The sequence below is a fragment of the Anoplopoma fimbria genome, chromosome 21, assembly GCF_027596085.1.
Source record: "Anoplopoma fimbria isolate UVic2021 breed Golden Eagle Sablefish chromosome 21, Afim_UVic_2022, whole genome shotgun sequence".
In the NCBI taxonomy this organism is placed as follows: Eukaryota; Metazoa; Chordata; class Actinopteri; order Perciformes; family Anoplopomatidae; genus Anoplopoma; species Anoplopoma fimbria.
This window is the reverse complement of record NC_072469.1, coordinates 5,755,802-5,776,274: the sequence shown is the minus strand read 5'-3', so window position 1 is coordinate 5,776,274 and position 20,473 is coordinate 5,755,802. Positions and strand designations below refer to the sequence as shown.

General features: G+C 39.2%; 1 protein-coding gene across 2 annotated transcripts in view; it reads right to left on the bottom strand.

The window, feature by feature from the left end:
• The window catches only part of LOC129110573 (cadherin-7-like), an 81,762-nt gene extending 62,476 nt beyond the window's left edge, over nt 1–19,286 (bottom strand). For both annotated transcript variants that reach the window (XM_054622675.1, XM_054622676.1), the window contains exon 1: nt 19,050–19,286. In XM_054622675.1, the coding sequence (XP_054478650.1) occupies nt 19,050–19,286 (237 nt within the window). The remainder of the gene's footprint in view (nt 1–19,049) is intronic.
• Nucleotides 19,287–20,473: the final 1,187 nt, after the last annotated feature.

The following is a 20,473-nucleotide window of genomic DNA, read 5'->3' as shown; positions in this document are numbered from 1 at the left end:
TGTGCATTAGTGCAGCATTCACAGAGCTGCTAGCATGGCTGTAGATTCTTCTCCTTGTTAAGATGTAGAAAGCAACTCTTTTAACTATTCATGTATTCATCAATTCCCATTATTATACGCACCCTATGTGTCCCATTGTGCCAATAATGTCAATCAGACCACATTGTGTAGCAGCGTTTTCTCTATGACAATGTATATGCATGCTTTAATGAGCACAGGCAACAGATATCCTGGCTGGTAACCAGCTCTGATAAATGAAATATAAAAAACATATGTGTCCCTGTGTTTATGTCTCTTAAAAAAATATTTGTCTTGAAAGAAAACAAACACCATAGACAAAAGGTTATTCATGAGGAAAAAAAGATAAAACAATGAAATAATCACATCCGGTGGTCTCGCCATTGTTTAAATTCCTCTACTTCTCTCATGCTTTCTTTGGGGATTCTGACAAACAGTGTTTTCATGCCATTCATTTTTTTGAATGCTTGGGGAAGCATAATTGCCTTTGTTTGTTTACTCCAGTTATTCACACGCACTCAAGCTCTCTCCAGCAAACAGGTTTCGATGGTGTTTGACACACATTATTTTGATTAAAAACCTGTTCAGCGGAGAGCACTCATCGCTCCGAGCACTCGGAGGTGACCGCCTGGTGACAGTGACATCAATAATCTCCTCTCAGCCGACATTCACCTACAATACGCGGATGAAGATGACCGACAAGGACAATGGACAATCCAAATATTGGAGATGTGGATCGGGAGAATGATAACCACCTTCTTATTAGCCATAAATCAAGCACTTTCAAGAACTGGAGACTGACATTACTTAACCATTTATGACTCTTACACACAAAAACTGGTTCCAAGGGTTTAGGACATTGGCTATGTAGTCGTAAAAAAGCTAGTTTCAGCCTGGGGGACATTTATTGTATGTCATCTTCCATCTCACTTCCTGTCAACCGTCTACTCTCTAATAAAGCTGCACTTTGTAACTGGAGTGAAACAGGTCGTCAGCAAAGATGGGATGGGATGAGGAGGGGAGGGGTTCAAGGTTTGGACGAGTGGGACGTGAAGTGAAAGGGCAGGCCTCCTCAGTGTTGGGAATAAATACTGTCGTCACCAGTGGGAAATGCTCCATTTGTTTAATGTGCCATTTCCGAAGTGGAACCCTTGTAATCATACAGGCATGGCAACCTCACCATGTATACCGCCCCTCTGGAATTTGATCAGAGCTAAAACTGTTTACCAATGTTTGCAGGCTGACATTTATTGAAAGTGGCCTTTAGTAAAAGTCATAGCTAAAGCGTGAAGAGGTTTTCTGATGAGCCTGTGAAGCCTCTACACTTTCTGGGCCAATAAGACAGAAACTGGTGTGTTAAAAGAGCAATATAGCATTCAGTCACATCAGCTGAGGGACAGGCACAAACACTTATGTCTGTATTTACTTAGACATATGCAAATCAGGAGTGCCGTTTGCAATCCAGAACTTTAATGCTATTTCAGTTTTGGCATTGCACCAAGAAACAAGTTTTACAAATGTTTGTGGAAGATTTTAAAAAGTACATTGGAGTGTTTATGTGCATCTGTGTGTACATTTGTGTGTTTTAAGCCATTGTAGTGTTTTGTGTTTAGGGGTGGTCAGTTAGTTAGTCCACCACCTTGTTCCAGACTGAAATATCAATTATTATTGGATGGATTGCCACTAAATTTGCCGCTTGATGAGGGTGGCCTGAACCACAGGTGTTTTCCCCGTGCGCCTTCATTTTTCATTGGGAGAAAGTGACTCTCTTTTTCCGGTCATTATTTTAACGTGCCACAGCACCAGCCTCAGGTAGCCAGCCAGGAAGCAGATGGGGAAAGTATAAAGGGAGTAAAGTAGAAAAAAAATAAAATGAATTAACATTAGCGGTTGGTCACCATGATCTTTACAATAAGTTTTCACTGAAAAATTAATTACAAGTTTTTTTTACTGTTGAATGGACTAGTATATCACATCTAGTCATAATTACGACTGGGAAATTAGCATTTTTCTGAAAGATTTGCTGTATCCAACCTGAACCTTACTGATGCTTAAATACCCCCCAAAATCACAACAAATATGGACGCCTCACACCAGCCCAAGCCGTTGTTCAACACAATTCAACCCTAATCTAAGTGGTACAGGGCTGTCAGTGCACAGTATTTTAACCAAACCATTGACTCTCATCTTAACGATGGGAACGCTCAGTCAAGTCATTAATATGGGAATCTTTCCCATCACTTCCATCCACCCAAAATGACCAGGGCATTAGTACAGCCAGCTAGCATGGCTATGGACTATTTGTCTTGTTAGCTTACACTTAGTTTTACAAAATTTTTGAGCAGCCACCCATCACTGAATAATGTGGTATTAAGGGCTACTGTTCAATCTATTGCTCACATGACATTTGGGAATCTCACTGTCAAGATCAAGTCAACTTTGTATTTGGCAGCCATTTGTGGTAAAACCAATGTGTTGTACCGGTCGCCATGTTGCTGCCTTAAGTACCCCAGACAGCACAAGAGTCAGTATGACATCTCTGCTGTTTGTACCACAGTCTGCCAAAGAGACCCGAGGCCAAGAGACAAACAGTCAGCAAAAGTTTGGCCAACGCAGGGATGTCAACTCCTCATGCTCCGTAATACTAAACCAAACCAGAACTGCATGACTTGGCAACTTGCAAATACTTTTCACTTCATCATTTGTCTGAAATAAGTTCAAATAATGGTCTCAACAAAAATAAAAGCAAGGGAAATTTTGCATGTCTTCCGTCCTTTAGGCACTCACAACATTTTTTTTTTTATCTTTTACGAACAGACCACAAAATGTTTCAATGTGAGTTTTAATCAAACAGTCTTTAGTATAGTATAGTTTAAAAAAAAAAAAAAAACTATCTGAATGGATTTTTCTTCATCAAAATAAAAAAACGAACATTTTTATTAATCTAACATCTCTTTTTGGGAAGAGCAATGTCTATGTGTTTATAAAATACTATGTGTCATGTTGATGTCAGTATTAACATAAAAAATTAAGTATCATTCATGCTTTATTTAGCAATAATGAATATTTTAACCAACTGGTAGAGCTTCTTTTTTAATTTATTAAGATGTCATTACAATGTTTATGGGTACTAATTTACATAATCGTAGTGCATCCCTGAAATTAGTTTGGGCCTAACACACTTAAACAGAGGGCTGGAGATTGCTCAATCACAATGAGATAAGTACTAAATAATTTCCAATAAGATATCAGGGACATCATTACTTAGCGCCGAATACCATGTGGGCGAATTCAGTATATAATTCATTAGTGGATCAGACGCAATACGTCTGTAATAAAATGAATAATTGTAAAATAAAGATGAATCAGGTCATGAAGTGCAGAATTTTTGCATCTCAACGTCGACCCTCATTTATATGCAGAAAACCCATGTGAACAATGTAGATCCTCAGAATTGTTATTATTATTATAATGTTATTTAGCCGACGCAGAAGTCAAATAAAAAGGCTCACTCTATGTCTACAGGCCATTATTAATGATCAGTGCATGTGCTGTTTAACAACTTTTTCCCCCCATTTACTCAGTTTGTCATCTTCTACTTCACTAAATGAGTGCCTACATTTCCCAAGATGCACAGACAAAATACCAGAGGCAGCTTGTATGGATTGTATGTGTAGGTGGAGAGAGCAGTCCTGAAACTGTAAATACATCTCTACAGTAAGTGCAAGAGTTGAAGTGTTTTGAGACCAAACTCAACATATCTTGTGGGTTCACTCTGGTCTATTGATTTTATTGCTGCCTGTATCAAAGCATCCTGACAATGTTTTAAACCTTGAAAAAAAATGGAATCTTTCAATTAAATCCACATCAGAATTTTTTTACGGGTGGTATTTTTGCATTAAATCCTGTTACTCTTAATATCCATGGAGGTTTTAGATGTAATTCAATTCAGAAACTTAAAATCTATTATGTGTGGTGAGGAAAAAATATGTGTAATAACGTCAGCGTGTTTTAAGTGCGTGTCTCAGAAAGGATAGTAAAAATCATAAGAATAACGATGTACATATCTGCATATGGCCAGTGTACTCAATGTTTTCTCCAGGAGCTGGTAAGCAGACAGCTTTATATGATGTACTTGAATTGATGGAATGTCATGTGCATAGCACCTAATGTATTCGTATTAGTCTGTTGCAATTATTGTTTTCGTAGTAATTTGCTTCTGCACTATACTTTTGCTCTGGTTTATGCTTTTAGATGCTTGTTTAAGAAAGGAGATGCACTTATGACTTCTGGTGACTAGTAGTTCTCTTGAATACCTATGTTGAATACACTTATTGTAAGTCGCTTTGGATAAAAGCGTCTGCTAAATGACTGTAATGTAATGTAATGTAATGTCATGTAAAGTACAGTTGATCGTCTATAGGAAGATAAAACAGAGGTGAATGACCCCAGAAAGCATTTACCCATCTGCAGTACAGTCCACAGCTAATTATAATGAAAGCCTACTGTAGCACGCAGTCAACATCGGCTGTCGCATGTCCACACTGAACTATATCAGTGTGTGTTGATGCCAGTCTCTTAAATAACTACTGCAAATGTGACACTTAGAGGTGTGACAAATGCTGAAAATCAAGTCAATCTTTTCCACAGTTTACAAATAAAGTAGATCAGTTAATAAAGACAACGCCACTTTTGTTCTCTCATTTTAAATACTTTCACTTTGACTGCTAAAGGTCTTTGTGTGCATATAATTGGATTTTTTTCTGACACAAATAAAAATTGTTTCAAGGACAACGTCTTTCAAGAAACAACTATTCAACTCTGTGAAGATTTATTTTCATTTTGGCTTTTGGATTTTATTTTTGATGAAAAAAAAACATTTGGAAGGCTGCAACTAACACGTATTATTATTATTATAGATAAATCTGTCAATTCTTAATTCAATTAATCGTCAGCGCCTTTACACTAAAACATGTAAGACAATGATGAAAAATGTCCAAGGCAAGTCTTCAAATGTCTTGTTTTGCACAACCAACAGTCTAAAACCCAATCAGTTTATGATATATGAAAAGCAGGGAATCTTCCTACTTGAGAGGCTGAAAAAAACATTTATGCTACATCTATTTTCTGTCAATTTCCAGCTGCATAGCACAGTAAAGTATAATATATGTCCTCAGCCTACTTTAAGTATTTGACACATTGCTCTGCTGGACTTTGACTCAAAGAAGTCAAACTGTGCTTGCATCTATACCAATGTTCATGTCAGATGGTCTTGTGGGAATCACCCCTCTGACCTGTCTGGCTATTCGCAGAAGCCTGAGAATATTCAGAGACTGAGAAGAGTACTTCTACTATATTTTTGTGTATATAAGCTGTGGATTGTCTATCACCACTGTTACTGTAATAATCTTAGGGCTACAATTAAGTTATTTATTTATTATTGATCAAGCGTATGATTAATTCATTTATTTCAATCCCCCAAAAATTGTAGAAAATGCTAATTACAATTCTTCAAGACCAAGCTGATTTAATAAAAAAGCTTGCCTTGCTAAACTAACACCAAAAGTATTTAGTTAACCATCATGCAAAACAAAGAAAATCAGCTAATTAAAAACTGCTTGATACTTTTACCTGAAAATTGACTTAAATATGAACCAATTATGAAAATGTTACAATATCATATTGTCCATCGCCCACCACTGGCATCCAATGTGAACAAAACACTTTTTGATAAAATTCATTGACCTATACAACATAGAGGTCCACAATAATCCAGTACTTCAACCACTGAACCTCCTGAATGGAATCGAGAAAAAATATCTTTCATATTTCCGAAGACCTCGAAAGGAGTACTACAGTATTGTAAAACAAATAACTGCCTGAGAAGACAAGATTCCTCACCGAAGTTACAAGGACGTTGATGTGATTTGTAAAAGTGGGTTCTGAATTTGTCTACTTATTTGTTGACCCGGTAGTGATTGGTGTAGGTGGCCAGCATTCTTCCAGTTGCATGGATTTGGAAAAAGAATTTAACTCAGAAATTGCCGACATTTTTTGAATTTATGTTTCTTGAAATCACAAGATTTGCAAGAATGAAAGACCATGAAGCTAAGAGCAACTGACCACTTACCAAATCCAGTGTGTCTAATACAAAATCCACCATTAGACAATCGAAGACTGCAGCCGTGTTACGTGAGCTTCTTTACTTGATTATCACTTGATATTTTCCTGAACCTACACAAGTCAGTTACAGTAAAAAAAAAAAAGCATGTTTACTTTACCCCAGCTTTCCATTTCCCTTCCATTCTCTGTGTACATACCACAACATGTCCATCGCCCACCACTGGCATTAAAGTATAAAATACAAATCCTGAGCTCTGTTATTCAAGCCTTCCTTTAATTCTGTGGGGAGAGAATAAAAAAGCCCACCTGGATTATATAATGTGACCAAAGACGCTGTGTTGGTGAGAAAGAAAAGAAAACACGAGGATAATGCCGTCTCTTTTACACTACTGACTAGGGATTATAAACAACTCAAACAAGCAGTACTACTTCAAACAATAAAATACCTTATTAAACCTCAACATGAGAGGGCCTTTGGGAAGGAAGACTTTTGATGTGTACACAATCCCTCCAGTAGTGAATATATTTAGTATTGCACGGAGAAAAAGAGCAAATCACTCTCCTGCCTCCATTCTTCATTGTGAGGGATATCTGGAGCCAAATTCAATAACTTTAGATCATAGCCTAATCCATCTCTGAATCATCACATAGTCTTTGCATAGCCTTAGCCCCTCGGCATAATTTAACACTGTCAGACTATGAACTCATCTCCTCCATAGAAAATGAATGGGCTTGGTTCCAAGAACAGGAAATCTTCACAAAAATCCCTCAAACCTCTCTGGAGCCACTAAATTTAACTGACTTCAGGCTGTGTCAAAGTGATATCTACTGGAAGGACAAAAATGGACTGAAATGGAATAAAATTGGTCTGAATGAAGGTGAAATAATTTGTCTTGCATCTTTAGTTTACTTTTAACCAACCATCAGCTTAAGGCTAAGGTCCTAAGGCTGGAAGTTCAATATAATCTAGTTTGTGGAAATTGTTATAAAAGTAGTCACTTTTACACGTTTTTACGGAACCAATTACATAAAGAAGGAAGAATAAGAAAAAGATAAGAAGAAAGGGATCACAGTTTGTTGGCTATATTAAATAATATGTCCTTGGTTTGTCATGGGCATACAATAAAACTACAGTCGAGTATGAGGAAGAACAAATATTTACTACACAACACAACATTTTCTGCACCACCTAAGATTCACTTATCCCTGGAATTGAATGAATGCTTCTGGGTAAGAGAATGAAAAGAAACAGAATCGATTCAGCCACCAGCTCTTTCCAACGCAGTTATTGTGGTTCTGAATTCCATGAACCAGCCCTGAGGCTCTGACAGTCTGATCCAGACTGGATCACATTTTTTCCAAATTCAGTCATGCGGAGTCACTAATGAGGGGTTAGTTTTGTTCATTGAAGCAACAGATTACTGATCAGGGCAATTATTCTTTTACAGGCGTGTTTGTACCTCAAATGAGGAGAGTGAGCAGCAAAGGCCACTTTTTGCATTCTGATTATTTACTAGATAATTTGGTCATTAAGCTCAGGCCTTGAATGAAATACCTTTTGGTTTTGTGATCAGAGACTGTCTGTACACCACTTTGCTTCAGACGGAAAAGTCTCAACTCTTGGGTGGATTGGCACAAATTTGGTTCAGTCGTTCAGACTCCTAGACAATAAATCCTTGTGACTTTTGAGATCCCCTAACCTTTCTTCTGGTGCCACACATAGACTATGTCTAATTTGGAAGTTGTCTCTGTGACGTCACCCACAGGTTTCTGAAGAGCCGTTGTGAAGCTCAAAGTTGGTGGATCCAGCCATCGTGCCATTTGGCACTGATGACACAAATGCCTAATTCCCGGCTAACGGAAAAATGGGCAAAACTGAGGAGGGCCCAGAAACACTGTCAATCAAAGTGGCCACGCCTTCAAGTATGCCTAAGCTTAAACCTTAAAGAGAGGCCAAAACCATTTTCTTAAGAGGCTGTTAATGTATTACTGCTGTAACGTTGGGCTTTTTAACACGAGGGTCTGTAATGATTGACTTGCTTTTGGAGCTGTTGGAGGAGCTGCAGCTTTTTGGCTTTTTTGGCATTCATTTCTCAGCACAGCGGGTTGCCGCTTGGCGCTATGAGGTCGATATTTGTAGGCTTGAGTGAAATGTCCAAAACAACAGCCATCCAGATACAGATCACATATTAACACCAGGTGTAAATGGGGCTTTACACACACATATATGAAGTGTATTTATATATATGCTTTCAAGTCTGGAAAGCAATTTCCAGTTCCATGTGGTACTGGAAAGGCTTTTCTATCACCACATGATTGATAGTTAAGGCCCATTATTAGGCAAGAATAAAAGCTGGAATATTTTTTTTCACATTCTACAATGCAATTAGTGACTATATGCAATTAAATGAAAAAAAACAAGACCGTAATATATTCAACACAATGGTTCAAACATGCGAATGAAAGATAGAAATCTTGATTAATGCATCCAAGTGCACTATTATTTTCTCTATCCGTGGCCATTCAAAACGGAAAAACAAAGTAGGCATTATCTCTGTGTTCTCCTGCTGCCAAGTGTATTTTTTACCACAATGAACCGGTGACAGCATCTTGGGCTGCTACCAACATGGTCTGCAAATGATAAAATACACCTCCAAGAGCAAAAGGTACAGAGGCACCATTGTGAATCACCAACATTAGTCCGATGACTGGCCCATACAATACCCTAATTGCCTGGTGTTACTATGCATGGATTCTTTCTCCACAGAGCAATGAGCTGCTGCACATCCTATTGCTTTTCAAGTCACAAAACATTAGCTCGAACCAGAACATAATAAGGAGGAAGAAAAAGTAAAAGATTTGACCACATTATTAAGAAATATTTGCGAACTGTGACATGGCAGCCTATGAATCTTTTGAAGCTGCTACCTGATTATCTTAACGACACCTTGTGTGATATGTATATTTATATATAAATGAACAGCACTGATATGGAAATAAGCATGCCGCATTTACTTTCAACACAGCTCAAAGTGAAGCTTGTGTGTTTGCCATGCTTTCAGAGCAAATGCCAAGTAAGAAAGCTGTCGTAAAAAAAGCTATACTAAGAGCTTTTCCAGTACATGTAGGTCATTTCTGCTCCCTGTGGAAATATAGCCAGTTTTAGGATTAGGGGCTATGATTCATTATGACTGAATTTAATTACAGAGAGAGGTGGCCAATGCATCCCCCGTTTTAACAGACATCCACTGGATGGTAAATGTGTAGAGGAGGGTTGGGTTGTATGGAGAGTGTGTGTGTGTGTGGGTGAGTAAGGGATGGGGGAGGAGAGGAGGCTTCAGGTTACTTTAGAAGAGCTGGAATTTGAACACGCAAACATTTGCACACACACACACACACACACACACACACACACAAGCAGATTACTGAAAGTAATCAAGTTAAGGCGAGAAAGTCTGATAACTCGTTTATGTATTTATTCTCCTACCATTTCCCATAAAACTGTCATAGGTCAGAATCAAACCTCAGTGCACTATTGTATGCAAATAGAGCACATGCAAATTATTATTGACAATGTCTACCATGGATATAAGTCAAACAAACAACCAGTTGTTATGGCAATTAAGTATTGTCAGAGGGAGATAAGGTAGTGCTGTGTTTTTGTACCTACAAAGCTCTTTCAAATGATCTCCGGTACCCTGCTTCGAAACATTTAATTAATATTAAACTGGATATTTATTTTTATTTTTAGCTTGTCTTCTTCTGCTATGTCTCTTGTGTGCACTTTACTCTGCGCTGTTGTAAGTCTGCAAATTTCCCCGCTGCGGGACTAATAAAGGATTATCTTATCTTATCTTATCTTATCTTGCGCCATCATTAGATCAAAAAAAGCAATTTGTCCGATACTTGATTTATTACCTACCTGCAAAACTAATGATATTCCTATCAGCCTCCGTTTAGCTTTGTGTTTGGTTATGTTTGCATGCTGATTGGGGATTCACCAATACCAATATCAGTTATCTGGTCCATAACTGTGCTCATGTGGTCGTACTCGTGAAACTACTCCGATACAACGACACACAATACCACTACGGCAACGTGACGTTAACCTCTTGTCAGGTGAGCCTTTTTTAACTGTTTTACTGATAGCACGGTCAAATGGACAATTCATAATATCTCAACTGCACACTATGCTCAGTTTGTATCAGCAAAACACAATGTTGAATGTTAAAATGGCAGCGACAGCAAGAAAGTGAGTAACATCTGTTGAAAGTACAACATATTCTCAAAGTTACTGTGACAGTAATGGTCTCTTTGAGAAATTTCAGTTGGGTTTCAGGGCAGGTTTTGGCACAGAAACCACCCTCTTTGTTTTAAATTATCTTTCCTTAGCAATTGAGTCAATCGACACACCAGATTACTCCTGTAGCTTATTTATTTTTTATTATAGCATTTTAATTGGTAATCCTAAACATTGGATGGTAATCTCAGATTTGATCTTTCAGGAAGGTCTTTCCGTGTGGAAATTGAGAATGATAAATCAGCTTTAATAGCACTAAAATGTGGAGTTCCACAGAGATCATGTATTGGGCCCTTGCTATTTTCTATTAGCATACTACTACTGGGTCATATTATTAAAAAACACACAGTTACCATCTCTATACAAACTATAAACAATCATATCTTTCCTTTTACACTAATGAAACCATCAATTAAGCAACCTCCACATGTGCATTGCACAAATCACTAACTGGATGGCATCAAACTTTCTACTGAATAGTATTTCCTCCCATCTAACATTACTTACTCTTATAGAAACCTTGGTATTATCTTTGACAACCACCTATAATTTGACCAGCATCATTAAAGCAATTACAGAGCTACTAGCAGTTTGACCATTTATCCATTACTTTTATTAATTTCATCTTCAATGCTCACTTGCTAGCTTTCAATCTCATTATGTGGCCTTAAATTGTGTAGACGTGTAACTGACTCAGGTTAGAGTTTACTGGGGAGTTAATTGGTTGTTGTGACAATAAATATACTAAAGATCAGCCGTACACCAACTCATATGTTTACTTGTGTTTATTTAATTCCTAATCACAAATACGTAATATTATAAACTATATGTCATACCAATTCATAATTTCTGCCCAGATTTTCCAATTAGCAATCTTCCCGCTAACCCCTCGGCCACAAGTACCCCTCCATGGGAAACATTAGTGTTGCTTCAGTGGTACTTTTGAACAAAGCATCACATGCAACAAATCCAAGATACAAAGATAAGGTTATACTTTAGCAAGTAAATGGGTTTGAACTTCTCAAATCAACCTTTGTTAATCAAATGATTCTTCTTCCCTTAACATGAAAAATGAGACCAATTTTCCAACTTAGATGGATGTTTCTGGAATAGGACTACGGCTGAAAGTGGAGAACAATCTGATTACTATGGAGCTTCAATGTTTGTAAGACTCAATGGAGATTTGATAGGCTTTAACCTGGGGTCCCATAAGCAACAGAGGGTAATCCAGAATGAATCAATCTAAAAACAGGCTTGAATCTTTGAGGGAGAAATAATAGAGAGATGAGGAAACTCAATATTGCTGAAATTGTACTTTAAGGAAACATTTGTGATTCTCTCTGATGGTGTATCAGGCTCAATGAAAACCAATTTCAGATACATTACAGATATGTAATTAGCCAGAGCATGAGAAATGAACGCCCCTCAATAATGTCTTTAAGGAAAGAAGTTGAGTAGCGTCTACAGGCGCCTGACTAACATCTTTGTCTTGTGCCTCTAAAATCATGTATTTTCTTATGTTCTCCAATTAATACTAAATACATTATCGCCAAAGGTGAATGGTCTTCCAACCTCTTATTTAAACCATAAAACCTTCTAGGAGGAACAAGTAGCAGACATTTAACTGGCTTCTTTGTTATACATGAGCTGCTGTTAAGCCCTGCCATGCCTACATTATTCATTGAAATGGAGAAGAATGCTTGATACCCCCAATATACCAAACACAATGGTCTCCGGGCCACCTGTTATCCATTTTGTAGAGCAAAAATGGAGAGATCTAAAAACTAAACTTTTGTGTATTCATAGTATGTCTATACTCTCAGCCCAGGCGGAGGACCTCTCTTGAATTATTCAAGGTCAGACCTGTTGGGGATTTGAAAATCCAATAGATCAGCACTTTAGGAAACTTCCCCATACTCAGACAAAAAAAACATAAAAAAGGATTCAGACAGAAAACATGAAAGAAAAAACAACTCCAGACCATCTCAGCTCTCCCTCTCGACCACAATATTCCTCTATATTTAATTAAGTTACAGTATTACCCGGCTACAAGAGAGAGTATTTATCTTATACAGTACATCCACCAAATGCCACAATGATGGACATTTGTTTTTACAGGGCCATAAACAGACCACTATAAATTTGAAGAATCGAAGCCAGGAGGTGAGACAAGTGGAGAGTGAGTAAATCCAGGCTCTAAATAACAACTCAGGTTTGCTAAAAAGACAAACTGCGTGCAAACATATGAGATGTAAATCACTGTTCAAGACCAACACCCCTTTTTCAAATTGTCTGGGATGCCTTTGTCGCTTGCCTGCTTTCACTTGGACAGGTCTTTTTTAGTAGACATGTTGTAAATAAACGAGAAAATTCTTGGCTGTAGTTTATTTATGCACTGTGTCTGGAGAACAGCACTTTTATTCGACAGATTTATCAAATTTAGAGTGTTCAAGCTACCCACTTGGCCAAATTTGCCTTAAGAGTTTATGGGTCAAAGCAGCTGAAGGGGTCTGCAGACCTCCAGCCGAACCACTCAGTACTGCGTAGGTGTGTACAAACTGTGCTAGAATGACATCTCTCTCGTTCTCCTTTGACAATTGTTGCAGGTGTTATGGCAGACCCACTGTCACCATTGTTATTCCTACAATACAGTTTGGTAATCATGTATGTATGTCTAAAAGCTCCAGCTAACATCCACCTGACTGGAGGTCTTATCAGTCTCTTGCATGGCTAAATTTAGACTGCCTTTAAAATAGAGATGCAGTAATTGATCAGCCAAAGGTCGAAACCGGCCAATGATCAACTGATCGGCCATTACCAGTGAACGGTCAATCAGTCTCATTTATACAATTTTTTGCCTGTTGCATGTTGATTTTACGCATGTTGCCACACATGCATCATGTTGTCGGTGTGAAATTTCATCAGCGTGAGTGAGGAAGACATAAAGCTTGGGATTTGTAAATCCAGCAAGTCCAAAATAAATCCCAGAGGAACAACCATAAAAACAAGTTTTTTGCAGTTTTGGTTCATTTAATAGTTCTATTATGACCATATAATTGGATTTCAATTCTCCATGAAAGAAAATGTTTGTGTATGCTCTCAATTATACAGAAAAAGAAAATCTGAAAAAAAGAAAAATTGACAGGTCAGATTTTTACAAAATTGGATCGGCCTAGATATTGCAATAAGTGCATCTCAAACAATCTGCAGCTTTGTCATGAGTAAAAAATGATAAATTAGTCTGGTCATATCTAACATAACTTATCACAATGATGGGAAACAGCTAGATTCAGCAACTCCATTTGCCAAAACAAGATGCACCTAAACAATACCGTTTCTGCTGGCTATCCATGCAAATGACAATCTTTGTAAGACAGTTTAGCCTGTGCAATCAATAATTCTAAAAAAGGAAAAAAGCTTTGGTGAGCTTTAGAGGTGCTTGCTCCTTAAGAAAGACCCAGGCTAGCGGTTTCCCCCTGTCTCTAGTCTATATGTTAAGCTAAGCTAACTGGCTACTGGCTGTAGCATCAAACTTCACAGACAGACATGAGAGTGGTATTGATTTTCCTTTTTTTGCTTTAACTATGTCAGTATTTTGCAAAAACAGACCTTGGATCTGACACACATAATACAATCACATCACTGCAGACACCTGACATGAAATATTGTATAATGTGAATACCGTATTTTGCATCATTTGGGTGGTTAAAGTGTTAAACTGGCTGGATTTGGTCCTCGTATCTGGTTTGGTGGGGTTTATGCCACAAATATAACTGCTTAAGTGCAAAGAGGAATGTTTCCAATGGTGTTCAGGATGAACCCGTGGATGTGTTGTAATAATAGTTTTTTTTTTTATCTCAAATACAGTAATTCTAGGTTCTTGAAATTGTCAGCCACATGAGTTGGAAGAAATATTTACACACACTGGTGCAGATCTTAAATTCAGAGCTGTTAGCTGAATTTGATATTTTGACCGCAGTAAACTCCTTTGCAATTCTAGTTAATCATATTTTATTTAGATTAAATATGAACAGTTTATTGAGCGTTTAAGCCTTGATCAGCCTCAGTTTACACCACACTGTCTTGACTTTGTCCTGACCTCTTTGCTGCACATCTAAAAAATTGCTCTGCCGATGTTGACTCAAGTCTTGGCCCCTATATGTGAGAGAAAGTGTAAACAATGTTCCTCCCCTGTCCTTTCCCCTACCCCGCTGATAACAACCCCCTAGTCTAGTTTACACTGCTGTTTTCATCCACTTTGATTCCCTGGCTCTGATGGAGGCTTTCCCACCCTCCCAGAGGCCCCCAGGATGTCTCATGAGCTCCCCCCTCTGTGAGCTCTTGTCTCTGGGTGCCGTGCGTATGATGTCCCCCTCTGTCAGCTCGAATCACCCTCCTCCTCTCGGCTCAACATGCTGCTCTCGCCGCTCCCCAGCTGCACCGACGTGTTTGCGGCACCAGCCGAGTGTGAGTAGACGCTACTGAGACTGACCTTTGCAGCGGCGCCCTGTGCTCTATGATTCTAACCCATTTGACAGTGAGCGTCTCATAGAATGCTAATGAAGCAGCTCGCATAGTAACATGCTATGTTGGCTCCATTCTAATTATCTGCGGGATTATCCCTGATGCTCGTGATGCAAATTGTTTGATTATTAAACTGAATTACTGTCATGCACGACACCGGGGCTCATGCTGCCAGGTCAGACATTACTCAAAATGCACGCTCATAAACATGGGTAATTGTTGTTGCAATAAATATGATCACACAGTGGCACTTGATGCAAAGAGTAAAAGGAACATTTCCTGTTTCCTGTGTGAGGAAATTTCCTTTTCTGCAGGTGATATAAGTCCAACCATTACTCTAAAGGTTAGCCGGACTGCCAACTCTGAAGACATCTCTATAAATAAAGTGAGATTCAGCACAAGGGCTGTGTCTGTGTGCTTGTACCTCAAAGACAGCTAATCTCTCCAGTCACTTGAATTGAAACTGATCCATGAAAAAAAAAAGTCCTAATCACAAAAGTTATTGAATAGAAGAGAGGCTACTCCAAAGTGCAAAGCGAGGAGAGTCGGTGCATTAACAAAACAAAGATCCAATCATGTGTTACAATAATTGCTCGCCTGCTAACATTGCTTATTGGGCAGAAGCTACAGATTGGTGCGTTTCAACACTTGCAAATATTTAATCACATGAACACCCGGCAGAAAATGTTAATCACATCATGTTTACAAGTAAGTGTTTGTTAAGTGGATGAGTCGCTGCGGCGTTTTTCGCTTGTTTAAATATGTGCGTGGCCAATTTGCAGCGGCAGGCTGTGCAGTTTGTTTTCTTTTAATGTATGTTTCCAATGGCTTGATGTGACTGCAGCTGATTCCAGGCCAGTACACTTACCCGAGGCAGAGTGCCAAGGCATAATAGGACATTTGGTTGTGAAATTCAGAATCTGACAGAATGCATTAAAGCCAAGCAGACTGCAGATGCAAAGGGAGTAGCCGGGGCCAAAGTGATGACTTCCCATTTCCTACCAACTGTATCATATTTTCCTTTGCTTCCAGCCAAGCAAATGAGCAAATTGTGCAGCAACTGTGCCCATTGTTTGGACACAGAGTCCCTTTGTTTGTCATATTAGATACCCGCACACATCTGACAAAAGCAATTACTGTTTATGTCACTCTGGTGTTTTTCGCCTATAACTGCCTGGACATTTTTAGAGCTGAGTATGAAGCTTTGGTTGCATGGTTTTTATTTTTTTGTTTTTTGCAGAAGCTACATTAAAAATGGATTTCTAGTAAGGTCATTCTTTTGACATGGCGGGACCTTCCGCATCGCTCACACTGAGTCACGAGGTCAGGGTGTCCCGCCCAGACTTCAGCAGCAGCAGCGTGCCCTTGTGATACCAAACAAACACACACCATGTGACAACTATGATCTTAGGGAACAAATAATGTGACAGCTCCTCAAGCTCCCAGGCAGTCTGCTCTGCCAGCGGGGAGTAAATGAAACCGATTTTTCATATTTCTGAAAGGGTCAGATCCAGCTTGGGCATGAGGTTAGATGTAAAGCCGTAGCTAGTCTGGTTTTTTACACGCTGTCTTTGCCCCAGACTGCTAAGGCCAACACCAATATAAACACACATATACAAAAAAAAATAATCAATCAATACATATAGAAATATAAAAGGCTAGCTGTTAGAAAAGAGGCTTAAATGTGTATATTCCACGTAGATAAGCAGATCTCTACACTTCTATGAATAAATAATCAGCCTGTTTACATCCTTCGGGATTTACTCACAAGAAAAACAATCAGACATAAGCATCTGTAAAATAAAAGAAACACTCAAAATGTGCTGGCCTCTCTGCTGTAACTTTCAAATGGCAAACAGCATCTAAATCAGACAACAGATGTTCACAAGCAAAAAGATTCTCTCGCCAGAAGTCAGATAGAGTAGATATCTGGGGACACACGGATCAGACGAGAGTGGGTTTTTAAGATTATGTGGACGCCTGGACAAGAAATGACCTTTAGCTGAACTCCGGCAGTGTCACAAAACACACTCGTTCTGGTTTGCTTTCCTCCAGCAGCCCTCCGGCGGAAAATAGAGGAGAACAATAGGACAGTCAAATGTATCCTAATTCCAGCTGGAGACGCTAATCCAGTTCAGAGGCAGCAAGGAAATGGGCTTGTGAGAGCAGACCCGGCAAATACATGCAGATGAGAATGATTATCCTGCAGATGAGCGGAAAGATGAAAACTAATTTAATAATAAGACCAGAAAATTCTCCAAGATAACAGGGATCTAGAGACCAATCCGAGACCCATCTGGCCCGCACGGCACACGCCGGAGCCGTTTCCTATGCAGGGAGCTGTCCACTTAGAGAGCGGTGCTGAAAGCTTTGTGTACGCCAAACACTGGGATGTAAACCAGCAAAGCTACAATGGGCAACTTCAATTGATAAAAAAAAAAGAAAATGAATAAAAGTTGTTATAAGATGGATGTTATTTAGATCGGAAGTTAACAGAGCAGTACGTTTTAAGGTACTTTTATTTACACATTCTTCTGCTTTATACTTCTACTTCTCTACTTTTCAGATGGAAAAGTATTGCCATTTTTTTTCTTCATGTATTTGACAATTTGAGTTATTAGTTACTTTAAGTGGTGGAAAGTAACTAAGTATATTATTTCAGCTACATTCTACTTGACTTTTTCAATTTAATGATGTCATTTACGTCAGCTAAACAACATTTCAGAAGGACAAATTGGTACTTTTTACTTTTGCCATTACAATTCTTTAACAGCTTTAGTAACTAGTTACTTCAAGTTGTGGAGTATTATTTAGTATCTATTGAGGTTCTGTATTTAAGCACCTTTTGAGGTACTTTTACATACATTTTACTTAACCAGTTTTATTTTATAAAATCATTTCAGCTTCTTAACTACATTTAAGAGGGAAAAATTTAACTTTTTACATAACATTTTTAACAGCTATAGTAACTAGTTACTTCCAGTGGTGGACTGTAACTTAGTACTTTTATTCAGGTTCTGTACTTAAGAACATTTGACTTGAATCTTTCAAATTCCTACTCTACTGTACATCTTCTTCCCTACATTTCAAAAGGAAATCATTTACTTTACTCCATTACTCAGTTATATTAATGACTTCAAGTGGTGGAATGTTACTATATTTTTTATTAACTTCTGTACTTAAGCATCCATTGTATGCTACTTTATGGTTCTACATCATTACCTTTCAGAGTGAAAGAATGTACTTTTTACCCAACTACTTTGATCTGACAGCTCTAGTTTATTTGCTGATTGACAGAAAAGGATGACAGGCTCATCAACCCAGCAGTATATGAAGCAGCTCAAAATAGCTCATATAGGAGTAAAATGCTGCTTACACATCAAGGCACCAGTAATTATTAATCCAAACATATATTATAAGTAAAAGTCATTTTTACTTTGTGGCATCTGAATACTTCTTCCACTTCTGGGCATTCATTTTTACTTGAGAAAATGTGATCCCTAACAGAAAAGCAGTGTTACCATTTCTCATAAATGCACGATTAGTCACTTTGTCGCTGTATCCTCAAGTTAACTGGCGTCATTTGTGACACTGGGAAAGTTTCAAACTTATTTATGTGCCAAAACATGCATTACTTTGATCCATCTGCTTGTACCTTGGCAGCACAACTACTGTACAAAGTCACATTTGAGTAACACCTTTTTTCCAGGGACTGATTACGATGCAAATTACCCCATCATGTCGTACACCAGGCTTCGAAACTAAAACTGTGCATTTATACGAGCACATACTTTAGCCTGGCTGGAATAAAAATGCAGAATACCTGCCTACACTGTGTTCATACCTCATTTGTGTAACATTTTATACAGGGCATTGGGAATATGTACAACTCTGTAAAACACTGCTGTGTCCCAGATTTTGCAGGTCATTATGGGAAGATATTGATATGTGTAACACTGTACAGGTGCACTAAACCCTGGTGCCAGAGCGGCAAGAAATAGTGTATGTGTGAATCAGTTTATCATTAGTTTTTTTTTGTTAATCCGTGCTTATACTGAACCATTAGCAGTCACAGATCGCTTACCTTGCCAACATAGAGTGGTTCATTTCCTGTGTACTCCTCCAATACGAAGAACTGGTTCCATACCCAGCTGCGTTTGTGCCTGTGCAGGGCGTCCCAGGGGTCTGGATCAGAGTTTGGGGACTTCTCCAGATCCCCAGAGCTGGGATTCAGCCCCCAGCAGCCCCTCTCCCGCAGGGGACAAAGGAGTGCCAGGAGAGCCAGGGCTCCGCATATGCCTGAGCAACACCACCCCATCATCTGGGCCCCCCTCCAAAAAGCACCGAGGCCAGAAGAGGAGCAAAAAAAAAAAATAAATAAAATAAACAGCAGGAAATGAAATGTCAAAACCCTCAGGGCTTTATCCACACAGTCCTGATCCTGTGTTTCACCAGAGAGAAAGAGCAGTCAGACCCTGAAAAGAGCGAATGGGTTGAAAAAGAGTCAAGCTCTGCATTTCGACGTGTTGCTCTTCTTTTTTTCCTGATTGGAGACAGAGAGTGGGGTAATTCCCTCCACTTAGGAGCCAGGGAGTTGACATTAAAGCTGGGTACGAGGGTCAGTGGCGACCGGGCAGGCTTCGACACACAGGCTGTATAATTGGCACCTATCAGAATAAAGAGAGAGGGAAGGTGGGGTGGGGGTGGGGGGGCAAAAAGAGAGGGAAAAGGACATAGAGGAGAGAAGAGAGAAAGTACCGTCAGCAAAATTGCCTCTGTGACCGCAGTCACTTTAGACAGCAAGTAATGTGCTTGCTGATGCAATGATAATGACGTTTTTTTTTTCAAAAATGAATAGACGGTAAATATTGTACGTAAAACCAACACAGTGCGTCCTTCACCCGAGGAACAAAAATTGGCCGAGGTCAAGATGTTAATGAGGATAAGATGGTGGAGGAAGGGGGGGATGACATAAGCGAAGAGCTTTCACAGCGGCTGAAACAAACAGTGGCTGCGTGGAATAACAATCAAACGCCGTTCAGCTGGCTCCCTTTTATCTGGGCTTCACCTCGCCAAGGTCGTTATTTTGGTCACAATTTTTTTTTTTTTCTCCTTCGTATAAGAGAGTGGCGCAACGTTGGTGGCAGGGGTGGGTGAGTGTGGGGGGGGTGGGTGGGTGGGTGTGGGTGCGCGCCACTCAAAACTAACAAGCCACATGATCTGTGATGGCGAAGCTCTCATCACCGAGATTAAAAATAAATCTGAGCTGTCAGCAGCATGATGGCCCGAGCGCTCCTGACCTCTACTCCGTAAAGCAGTCTGTTCGCCGGCCCGAGCACATGCGAGGAAAGGGGGGGGGGATCTGTCTCACTGCCGCCGCCGCCGTCATGCCGTGACAGATACCCCCCCGCAAGATGCCCCGAAACATGAAGCCCTGTCAGAGCGGAGGAAAAGAAATCAGCTCTTGACAGATAATGTTTCTTCAAGTCACAACACAGTCCTGGAAGT